Below are 11,772 nucleotides of genomic sequence, written 5' to 3' on the forward strand. Positions count from 1 at the left end.
TCTGTGCATGCGCCTCTGGTGCACAATTTCAGCTCGCATTTGGGGGCAAAGTTTGCTTCCAGGAGCACGTACTTCTGGGTTAGCAGAGCTCATTACCCGAAGCGTGCGTAACCGGAAGCGTTCGCAAACAGAGGTACCACTGTATGAGTGAATAGTAAAGAGAACCTGCACAAGCGACGCTGACACAAAACCCCACATATAGACTAAGTAGAATGGAAGCATTTCCACCCTACCCCCACTCACCATGCCTCCCTCCACCTCTTTCTCTCTTTTCTTCCTAATGTAACACTAATGTCTCAACAAATGAAACGGATCTGTAGAAAACGTAAATTGAAAAAAAAGAGACATTGCGCATACTTTTGTAAACCAACAAATCTTTAATAAAAATTAAAATGTCTTTTAAAAAATAATTAAAAAAAGAACGTACTGAAAACTGAATCAATCTGACCCACACATTCCAATAGCAACCTGACAACCTAAAACATAGCTATCCATTGAAATGTGCATTTATCCAAATATTGCAATGACATTTCCCAAGCCAAACCTATGCTCACAATAATACGTTTATTGGGTGAAAGTGCTCAAAAACTGGCAGCGTGAAAATGAATATTGTTGTGAAAATAACATACAAAGATGCATTATGCTAGGAGAAATATATTGGGGGGGGGAATGTGTACAGTGGTCAAAACTGCATATAGGCATGTGTTTATTAGGAGAAGTTGGCACTAAAATGCTTTTGACAGTCTTCTTGATTGACCCAAGAGCCAGCCAAAATCATCACTGTGGATGGTGCCCAAAGCTATTCAGAGTATACCCTTTGAAGTTAATAAACATGGCCAACTTTGTCAAAGGGGTCTGCTCAGTTGCGTAGCACCCCTTGTACAGAACTGGGCTGAAAAGGAGGCGTGGCATCGTGAATGCCACATGGGCCAGCCAATCATTCTGCAGCAACATGGCTCCTCAGGGCTGAAGTAACCTTGTGAGTTTGATCCTGCATTTTGGGTGGTGTGGGTGGTTGCCCTGAACAGGGCCCTGAGCTGAAGGGGGTGCAAAATTGAGAATGCCCGCAATTGAGAAAAACCATTTGGGGTTGGCAGATTTTGACCTTGCTTAGGGCACCGTGTTACTAAAGGTTGCCAAAGCCCGCCCACTGCCAGGGAGAAAGGTTTATCAATGCAGTGAGTTTATGCCCATCTGTCTCCACCCTTAGGCAGAGAGTTTCAAAATGCCTTTCTTGCTCACATAAAAGAAGGGCTGGAGGGTCTCTCCAGAGAAAGAGGCTGCTGAGAATGAGTGGAGAAGGGCTGCTGTATCTGCATTGTAAAAGGACACCCGTCCCCCTTCACAGTTCAGGGCCACTCGGATCCTCTTGGGCTCCCCACCCAGAATCGAAACAGGGGGCCCACTGCGGGTGGAGACCCTGTATTGATCACCCCACTTCCCTATGCGCCAGAACCCTTCCTTAGGACCCGGGATGAACTCGCCTTTCCTCTTCACAGACTCTCTGGCCACCCCCACGGCCCATTCCCCCTCGCTCCCCACAGCCACTTCCCAGAAACGTCTGCCTTCCCTGAACGCCTCACGTCCCAGCACGTAGTATTGGTAGTCGAATCTCTTTGGGTTGTTTAGTATGTCTTGATGCCTTTCTCCCTTCCTCACACTCTTAAGATCTCCAGACAAGATGAGCAGGGAATGGGCTGTTCCTGGATCCAAAGTTACGTTTTCTGCAGGGGGTGGTGGGTCAGGGGAGGGAAGAGAAGACCAGCAACGTCAGCCGGGAGATTGGATTGTGTCTAAACATATGGCAGGGGAAAGCGCTTCCTTATTTTGTCAACAAGGCTTCAATGCCGGCCCGCCCAAGAGGCGTGGTGAGGCAGTTGCCTCAGGCCAGCAGGCTCCTGGGGGCAGCTGCACTGTAGGGCTGGGCGATAAAATCAAAATATAAAACCACAAAATATATAATCAAAATAAGAACAACAACCCTAATAACCCCCTCACTCCCCAAAACCACATTTTTAAAAGGGCATAGGATCATCACAACATTTAAAGTAAGACAATTAACAAAGCCACTTGTTGGAAAGACCCTGATCTCAGAAATGCCTGCAGGAATATTTATTGGCAACCAAATTGGCTGGGTGCCTTTCTGATACGCAGTTAAGCTGCATCCTAACTATTTACTGGTTCTTTGTTTAGGTTTCCTGTTTTCTTTTCCCAAGCAGAGATAATAATGTGTATGTGTGGTGTCAGCTCGTGTCAGCTCCCTAAAAAAAGGTCAACAACTTGGGGGGGGGGGGAAATCTTTGCACCACGGTGCCGGATATGCTTAAGATGGCCCTGTGCACCAACCAGAAGCTGCACCTTGGTTTTTGAACATTTCAGAAGTCAAACGAACTTCCGGAATGGATTAAGTTTGGCGCTTTTGTTTTTGCTATTTATTTTGCGTTTTTTTATTTTTTTAAGGCTTTTTTTGATTAATTTGTTCTTGTGACTGTGCGGAACACAGTTCAGCTACTGATTGATTGATTGTGTGACTGCAGAAATGGATTTTAAAAAGCCCCCCATCCAAACAATTACTATCATCAGTGCAGGTAAGATATATATTTTTAAACTTTTTTATTATCTACAATACTGTCTTTTTTATTTTATTGTACAGTACATTGATTATTGCTTTCATTTTATAGATCAATGGTCTTGTTAGATAGTATAATTCATGTTAAATTGCTGTTTTAGCAGTTGTTCTGTCTGGAACGGATGAATCCATTTTGCATTACTTTCTATGAGAAAGCGCGCCTTGGTTTTGGAACGGACCTCTGGAACGGATTAAGTTTGAGAAGCAAGGTACCACTGTACCTGGTTTTCAAGGTCACGATATATCACCAGCTAAACATTGCAATATACTGATATATCACAATGTCTGAAATAAGATTGGAGCTTGAGCTGGCTTCATGGTTTTTCCCACATCGCGATTTTTGCTGGCACCCACTCTTGAGATTCGCTGCCCCTTACATGAGGCAAAGGAGTGTTTGAGCTGGCAGAGTTAACAGAGGCAGCCGGAAGTGAAAAAGGCATTAGCTGGCTTCCCGGCTTTTCCTTCCCTGTGTTTTTTGCATAGCACACATACACACATTGTGATTCGTGATATATTACCAGGTCAAAAATTACAAAACCGATTATCCAATATGGATTTCAAACCAGTTTTGGACAATATATTGATATATCACCCCACCCTGCTACACTACTACTCACCCGCTCATAAAATGTACAGGATAAAATGTCCAGGACAAGACCAGGTTTCTGCCTCCACATCCTGCACTGCCTCCCTCATTTTATGAGATTAGGAATTAAAGGTAAAGGTAAAGGGACCATTAGGTCCAGTCGTGGCCGACTCTGGGGTTGTGGCACTCATCTCACTTTATTGGCCGAGGGACCCGGCGTACAGCTTCCGGGTCATGTGGCCAGCATGACTAAGCCGCTTCTGGCAAACCAGAGCAGTGCACGGAAACGCCGTTTACCTTCCCGCCTATTTATCTACTTGCACTTTGACGTGCTTTCGAACTGGCAGGAGCAGGGACCGAGCAATGGGAGCTCACCCCGTCACAGGGGATTCAAACCGCCGACCTTCTGATTGGCAAGTCCTAAGCTCTGTGATTTAACTCACAGTGCCACCCACATCACCCACATCCCATTAGGAGTTAGATTAGGAGGAATTAATGGAGCTCCAGCCCCAGCAGAGTTGCCGTCTTCCTTTTTTGCTTAAGAACATCCCTGACAAAATAACAAAGAAACATCTGAGAGGTCTTGAAAGGGAACATGTCTGGACTAATGGCTAAGGAGGATATAATCTTATTGTCTGTGCATGAAGAAAAAAAACACAGCTGAGTGAGTCACAGGCAGAAGAGGACACGCAACAGAATTTGGGTTCTTTGAGCTTAAAGCGTATGGGGGGAGATCTCTCTGATGTGGGGCAGTGGACCCACCTGCCGGATCGTTTAAGCTGTTTGCTGCCACCACCTATGTTCTGCCAGTCTTTATTGATGAACGGACACAGAAATGAGAACGTGAAATGCGTCTCCAATTACCCCCTTCTGAAGGAGACCTCTTGGAGCTTTTCACCCCAAACAGACTTGGAAATTTACCTTTTCTCAGCTGAAGTCCTGACCGCAGAGATTCTGGAGAAGGAAAGGGGAAACAGAGACTCAGTGCCACACCACCATTCCTGGTCAGAAATCTGGTAATGATAACATGAGCCTTGGTAGCTCCATCAGTAGAGCGTGAGACTCTTAATTTCAAGGTCACGGGTTCAAGACCCATGTTGGGCAAAAAATTCCTGCTTTGCAAGGGGTTGGACTAGATGACCCTTTAGTGGAAATGCAGAAGAATTGGGATTTAGGAGCTGGAGCTGGCCTTGTGCAATTAACCTTTCATTCAATACTGACCTAAGCTCGTCCTTGGGCCTCCCTGCAGCTGGAAGGAGGGATTCTACCAGTAGCCTAGTATTGTGCCCTTGTAAAGAGGGAGATGTGGCTGTTTGTTGGCTGTTTAGCTCCTCTGTGTTAACAGCTTGTCGATTGCCTGCCTTTTTGTTTGACCTTGGGTGAGGATTTGCATTTTTGTATGTGGGTCTAAAGTCCTATTTTTGCTCAATAAATCCAGACTTTCTCCTCCACCGGTGGTTTGTCGTTACTTCAAATATCCATTAAGAATGAACCCTTTTGCATTTGGCAAAAGGTCCCCTACAATTCGATGAGCTCACAGCATTATAGCTCGGGGTGGCCAACATGGTGCCCTCTAGATGTTATGGACTGCAAGTCCCATCATTCCTAGGAACTGACCATGCTGGCTGGGGATGATGGGAGTTGTGGGCAAAAACATTGGCAAGCCACCATGTTGATTCTCATTGCATACATCAGGGCAGGGGCGGTGCCTGGACCTACAAACTTGGAAAAACAGAGACCCCCACTCACAGATCTCCCCAGAAACCTTGAGGAGCTGCCAAATCTCAGCTGAACCTTCCTGATCCTGGGAAGGGGAGAAGGAGTTTCAGCTGTCCCTTTTTTGGCTGCAAATTCAGCTCCCCAGACTGAGAGGGTGGATTGAATTCCCAGGTTTTTGAGTGGGGAGTTAAGGCTTGCTGCCATTGGAGGACGGCCTTATCTTCAGCCATGCCAGGTCCCAGGGTCAATCCCTGTCCTGTCCAGGGAGGGATGGAAACGCCTCTTGCCTGAACTCCTGAACTCCGAGAGCATCGGTGTAGACAATATTGAGCTAGAGGGACCCAGAGTTGGGACGATGTGAAATCATTCCCCCATCCCACTGTTAAACAAGGCTGGATGCTGAAGCCCATAGCATCTACAAATGAGCAGGATGCAGTTGTCCGCACTATGTTTGAGCAGAGCCCTTTCTGCAATTCAATATATTTGCCTTTTCATTGCCTAATTATTCTATTTCCCAGCCTTGCTCACATTGCAAATCACCTCGAAGCATTCGTGCACAATTTTTAACATAAACCTTGCAGCACTTTTTCATTACCTCTGAATTTATTCATGACCCCCTCCAGGAAGGGATTTATATCGCAGAAGTCCCAGATCCTCCACTTCAGGGAAGGAGGAAAAGCCACAGGAGGATCCTGCAAGTTCTGCTTTGCCCGAGACCTGGGGGAGAAGATTATCATCAACCCACCATCCTTCCAATGAAGAGCAGCTCTCTGTAAAGTCAGGTGCCTTATGAGGAACGGTTGCAGGAGTTGGGCATGTTTAACCTGGTAAAGATGAGACTGAGAGGATATCTTCAAATATCTAAAGGGCTGTCACATGGAAGATGGAGCAAGCTTGTTTCCTCCTGCTCTGGAGGGTAAGACAAGAAGAAGAAGAAGAAGAAGAAGAGGAGGAGGAGGAGGAGGAGGAGGAGGAGTTTGGATTTGATATCCCGCTTTATCACTACGCTAAGGAGTCTCAAAGGGACGTGGGTGCCGCTGTGGGTTAAACCACAGAGCCTAGGGCTTGCCGATCAGAAGGTTGGCGGCTCGAATTCCCGCAACGGGGTGAGCTCCCGTTGCTCGGTCCCTGCTCCTGCCCACCTAGCAGTTCGAAAGCACGTCAAAGTGCAAGTAGATAAATAGGTACCGCTCCGGTGGGAAGGTAAACGGAGTTTCTGTGCACTGCTCTGGTTTGCCAGAAGCAGCTTAGTCATGCTGGCCACATGACCCGGAAGCTGTATGCTGGCCCCCTTGGCCAATAAAGCGAGATGAGCGCTGCAACCCCAGAGTCGGGGGTCATGACTGGACCTAATGGTCAGGGGTCCCTTTACCTTTACCTAAGGAGTCTTAAAGTGACTAACATTCTCCTTTCCCTTCTTCTCCCACAACAAACACTCTGTGAGGTGAGTGAGGCTGAGAGACTTCAGAGAAGTGTGACTAGCCCAAGGTCACCCAGGAGCTGCATGTGGAGGAGTGGAGATGCGAACCCAGTTCACCAAATTACGAGTCCACCGCTCTTAACTACTACACCACACAGGCTCCCACACCACACTGGCTTCAAATTACAAGAAAGGAGTTTCCAACTAAGGAAGAACTTTCTGGCAGTAAGAGCTGTACAACAGCAGAATAGACTCTCTCAGGAGGTGGTGGACTCTCCCTCCTTGGAGATTTTTAAGCAGAGGTTGGATGGCCTATATGTACTATATGAGTTAGTTGAGATTCCTGCATTGCAGGGGACTGGACTGGGTGACCCTCAGCGTCCCTTTCAACTCTGCAGTTCTATGTAGGTGTGGAATCTTAATTAGAATCCTAGCATCACAGAACAGATCAGTTCCTCCTTGCTGGTGAGGACAACGAAATTGTCAGCAAGACAATGGAGGAATTTGTGGGATCTTAATTTCTTGGCAGCGTTTGAGTTCCGACAGATATGGGGGAAGTTGAAATCTCCCATGACCACTATATAGTAAGGTCACTGTTGTTTCACTCTCCTCCTTAACATATTCCTATAGTTTTCTACGCCTGAGTTGGGTCTGCTCCCCAGCAGTGATCCTAGGTGATCTTTGTGCTTACCTCTGTAAGAAGCTTCTGATATCCTAGAGGGAAATAAAAAGGGAGATTCAGTGAAGACATTTCCCTGTGTAACATGGAGTGGGTCTATTTCAAACGCTCAACAACTGAAGCAGATATATATATATTGGCTAAGTGCAAAACCAAACCTTCCCCATCAAATACACACACATCTATAATTGTAAGATAAGTGAATCAAATGGCAAAGTACAGCCATTTATGCAGGGGCAGGTTTTGTTGTTTTTTTAAAAAAATGCATGTTTGGTTTAAAAGTGAGTTTCAGGCTGGAAAGTGTTGAAGACTAGGATAATGTGTACCAGTTCAGCCTTCCTCCCCTGCTTGGCTACTTTTTTATGTGGGTGGGGGAGATTTCAAAAATGGCATCTCCATGTTTGTAATGTGAATTGGTACACTCCACTCTGTCACTTCAGAACCAGACTTTACCTGCAGGAGTTGGCTCGCTGGCTGCTGAAACTTCTCATGCATCACCTTGATGCGGTTTTCAAGAGAGGAGAGCTTCTCTGACAGCCTGGCCAGGTGCTCCTCACTTTTCCTGGCAACCTCCTTCTCCACCTCTGCCATCCGGGCCAGGAGATTTTTCTCTAGTGCTTCCAGAAACTGTCGTAGCCGTCTGAACTCAGCCACCATCTTTTCCCTCTCTGTTTCTGTTTGTTTCTGCAACAAACGCAGTGGTACCTCGGGTTACAGACGCCTCAGGTTACAGGTTACAGACTCCGCTAACCCAGAAATAGTACCTCGGGTTAAGAACAGGATGAAAACAGAAATCACACGGTGACAGCGGGAGGCCCCGTTAGCTAAAGTGGTACCTCAGGTTAAAAACAGTTTCAGGTTAGGAAAGGACTTCCAGAACGAGTTAAGTTCTTAACCCGAGGCACCACTGTAAAGTGAAAAGGTGAGAACCGCGGGTGAGTCTCAGGAACCAAGAGTGAGGCTTTGCAGACTCAAGAGATCAGTTTTGAGATATTCTTTTGGAAGGGCACACCTGACATTCGCACCAATATTCAGAAGCAAGCTTACAAACACCCCTCACCCCATGCTATTTCGTGTTCTTTGGGCAATCAGGCCATTATAAATAGTAAGGGGGTGCATTAGATAATACCCCCCTCTCTCACACACACCCCTTTCTGGATTTCAGACAGCGATTCTGAAATATATGGCACTTTTCCACATCCCAGGAAGAGCAACACTTACAAGCAAGTCTCGGCTTTCCTTCTCAAAGTCTGCTTTAACTGCCAGAGTTTCCCGCGTCTCCTTCTTCAGAATTTCTATCCAGTTGCAGAGTTGATCCTGAAAACAGTTTGGTTCCTTTCTTTAAAAACAAACGTTTTAGTATACAGATAATAGGCAAGTTAAATACAGCGGTACCTCGGGTTACATACGCTTCAGGTTACGTAGGCTTCAGGTTACAGACTCCGCTAACCCAGAAATAGTGTTTCAGGTTAAGAACTTTGCTTCAGGATGAGAACAGAAATTGTGCTCCGGCGGCGTGGCAGCAGCGGGAGGCCCCATTAGCTAAAGTGGTGCTTCAGGTTAAGAACAGTTTCAGGTTAAGTACGGACCTCCGGAACGAATTAAGTGCTTAACCCGAGGTACCACTGTAGTATGCTTGGGTCACCCTTCTGCATCCCAGAATTTGGTCCCTGTGAAGCAGCCCAGGATCTCTTACTGGAGATTTTTTCTTGTCTGGTGTGTGTGTGTGTGTGTGTGTGTGTGTGTGTGTAGTAAAACATTTGGTTTCAAGTCTCCCTTGTGCACACCTGTGTCTCCCCACTGCACCCCAAATCAAGACCCACTGCATTTTCCTACCTTGTACTCCTGGGACGCCTCCTCTAGAGGGATCACCTCGTGGCTTTTGTGGTCCTTGGACCTGTCACACACCACACAGATGGGGGCTTCTCCCTCCTTGCAGAAGAGCTTCAGGGGCTCCTGGTGCTTCTTGCAGACCCTCCCCTTTCCTTCGGCCCCCTTTTCCCCTGGAAGGGAGACTTTCTCGGCTACTAGTATTTCCACAACATTTTTCAGCGGCCGATTGGGGATGAGGTTCCTGTGCTGAATGATTTCCCTGCAATGAGGGCAGGAAGCCTCTCCCTCGGATCCCCCCCAGCACTGGATCAGGCAGGATCGGCAGAAGTTGTGCCCGCACTCCGGGATGATCACCGGATCCCTGAAATACTCCAGGCAGATGGGGCAAGTGGCTTCCTCGCAGAGATCCTGGACGGGACCCCCAGATGCAGCCATGGCTGCTGCCTCGCCAGGAAGAGAGAGCTTGGATCACTTTTCTTTGCTTTTTGCGCGCGAATGGATGTGTTTCCATTTCCTCGCCAGGAGGAGATTCCAGGGGGTGACTCAAAATTTCCTTGCACTGCAGATGTGCAGTTAGAAAGGAGATCTGGCATATTGCTTGCCCCACCCAGGAAACTCAAGCAGGGTGACTCAGGATCTCTGCTGCCTTTGAGACGTGGATTTAAGTGGATTTAAGTCTTTGATATGGAAATTCATTTTTAAATCTTTCCAGCTTCAGGGCACAATGTTCAGCCTCCAAGGAGCATCGCAGCCCAACCCTCCACTACGATGCTCATTCTCACTGGACAATTGGAGACCCCTCAGCAGCCACCGACCTGGAGAATTTTTAAGGTGTTTTCAGGTCCAGCTTCTTTTTTTACATCCACTGATCCTATCTCCAGTCTGTCCATCCTCTCAGAAAAATTAACATGGATGGAATCATTTATCTTTCTTTTTTGTTTTTTGGTGAGGGGAAGAGTTCTCTCTCTTTTTACTTGTGATTTTTTAATCTTTATATACAGTGGTAACTCAGGTTAAGTACTTAATTCGTTCCGGAGGTCCGTACTTAACCTGAAACTGTTCTTAACCTGAAGCACCACTTTAGCTAATGGGGCCTCCTGCTGCCGGAGCACGATTTCTGTTCTCATCGTGAAGCAAAGTTCTTAACCCAAGGTATTATTTCTGGGTTAGCGAAGTCTGTAACCTGAAGCGTATGTAACCCAAGGTACCACTTTACTGCTGAATTATTCTTGTTCGGTGGTTGACACATTCCTCATAAAATTCTTTACAAATCAGCGTTTTAAAAAAAATTCAGTGTCGATGCTCTGAACATTTTTCTCTGACATTTCATTTGATCCATGCTGAAGTGAGGGCACTCTTCTTAATTTGGGTCTAATTTGGGCCTGCTCCCTTCCAAGGCTTTTTCCAACTGGCCCAGGCCCTCTCTCCCAGCTATAAAGGGACTCCTGCTGCGGTGAGGCCTCAGACCATCAGCTGTGGGGAGGACTGCAGGGCCTGTGTGGTGTAGTGGTTAAGAGCGGTGGACTCGTAATCTGGGGAACCGGGTTCGCGTCTCCGCTCCTCCACATGCAGCTGCTGGGTGACCTTGGGCCAGTCACACTTCTCTGAAGTCTCTCAGCCCCACTCACCTCACAGAGTGTTTGTTGTGGGGGAGGAAGGGAAAAGGAGATTGTCAACCGCTTTGAGACTCCTGAAGGGGAGTGATAAAGCGGGATATCAAATCCAAACTCTTCTTCTTCTTCTTCCTTCCAAGGCCTTTCCAACTGGCCCAGGCCCTTATTTGGAACAAACTTTTGGGGAAGTGTGGGAAGTGTTCTGCCATTGCTTCCCTGTTCCAAGCGGTTAATGTGTTTTAAAATGTCCTCAAGCAGTTGGCGGCAATTTAAATTTTTATTTCTTTTTTTCCTTTGTTGGGGGTGGGTGGGTGGGATGGATATTTGGTTGGGGATTAATTTTTGTATAATTGTTCTGTTCTTGTTTTTTGTTGTTTTATTGCTCCTGTATAGTTGTCAAGCAGCCATGAATTCCTGAGCCGCCGCCCCCAGAGTCAGTCACCTCAACATGGATGTCAAAGCCCCCCAGATGCAGCAGTCTGGGAGCCCCCAACTCTGCCCCCAAGACTGGCTCTGCCACTCAGGCAGGGAGACTGCTGGGAAGTGAGGCGGGCAGAAAACCAGCAGAATCTCAAATCTGTCCCAATTAATTACCCAGTGCCGGGAACGAACACTGTAGATCCCCATTCAGCTGGAGAGAGAGAGAGAATCTCTCTAGACCACAGCAACCCTTCACTTGCTGACTCTCAAGTCTGATTCTGCCCTGAGTACCCAGGTGGGCACAACTGGGCGAGACCAACTCCACCTTGTTTACCCATCCAGGTCTCAGACCAGACCAGCCTCTTCACCCACAATCAAGTCATGGATTGGAGGAACTTTATTCACAGGCAACATGGCATGAAACTCAGCGGTCATGGTCCTCAGAGGTGGCTGATATCGGTTCCTCAGGTCGGAGGGAGACCTGGCACACGTAACACCCCCCACCTGCCTCTGCTGTGGGTCCCTGATCCTTCCCCCCGTCTCCCACACCATACTTTCCTTTGAACAGGGCAGGATTTCTGTGGAGTTGGAGATGTCCAGTCTAGAGCGGAAGGGATGAGGCGTCACGGGGGAAACAGTAAAAACCTGTTGGGGGGTGGGTATCCTCAGACCCATAGATTGCCTAAAAACTCGGGGGGGGGGACGGACACAACATGAGCTTGACCAAACTGCGGGAGGCTGTGGAAGATAGGGCTGTGGTCCATGGGGTCACAAAGAGCCGGACACGACTAAACGACTAAACAACAACAATCTGATTGTTCACTACAAAGCACCTTGAAGAAAATAATTGTATACATGGGAATGTACCCCCCA

General features: G+C 47.3%; 1 protein-coding gene across 1 annotated transcript; it reads right to left on the bottom strand.

Annotated features, from left to right (window-relative positions):
- Positions 1-357: 357 nt before the first annotated feature.
- On the bottom strand, positions 358-10,532 carry LOC309336930 (zinc finger protein RFP-like). The gene is made up of 7 exons (XM_081853451.1): positions 8,870-10,532; positions 8,255-8,350; positions 7,487-7,717; positions 7,046-7,068; positions 5,530-5,651; positions 4,137-4,169; positions 358-1,724 (listed from the first exon to the last, which is right to left on the bottom strand). Exons 1-7 carry the CDS (start codon positions 9,299-9,301, stop codon positions 1,207-1,209), a joined length of 1,455 nt encoding a protein of 484 aa, XP_081709577.1. The 5' UTR covers positions 9,302-10,532; the 3' UTR covers positions 358-1,206.
- Between the last annotated feature and the right edge of the window lie 1,240 nt (positions 10,533-11,772).

This window comes from Podarcis erhardii (genome assembly GCF_964252035.2).
Source record: "Podarcis erhardii genome assembly, chromosome: 2".
Lineage (NCBI taxonomy): Eukaryota > Metazoa > Chordata > Lepidosauria > Squamata > Lacertidae > Podarcis > Podarcis erhardii.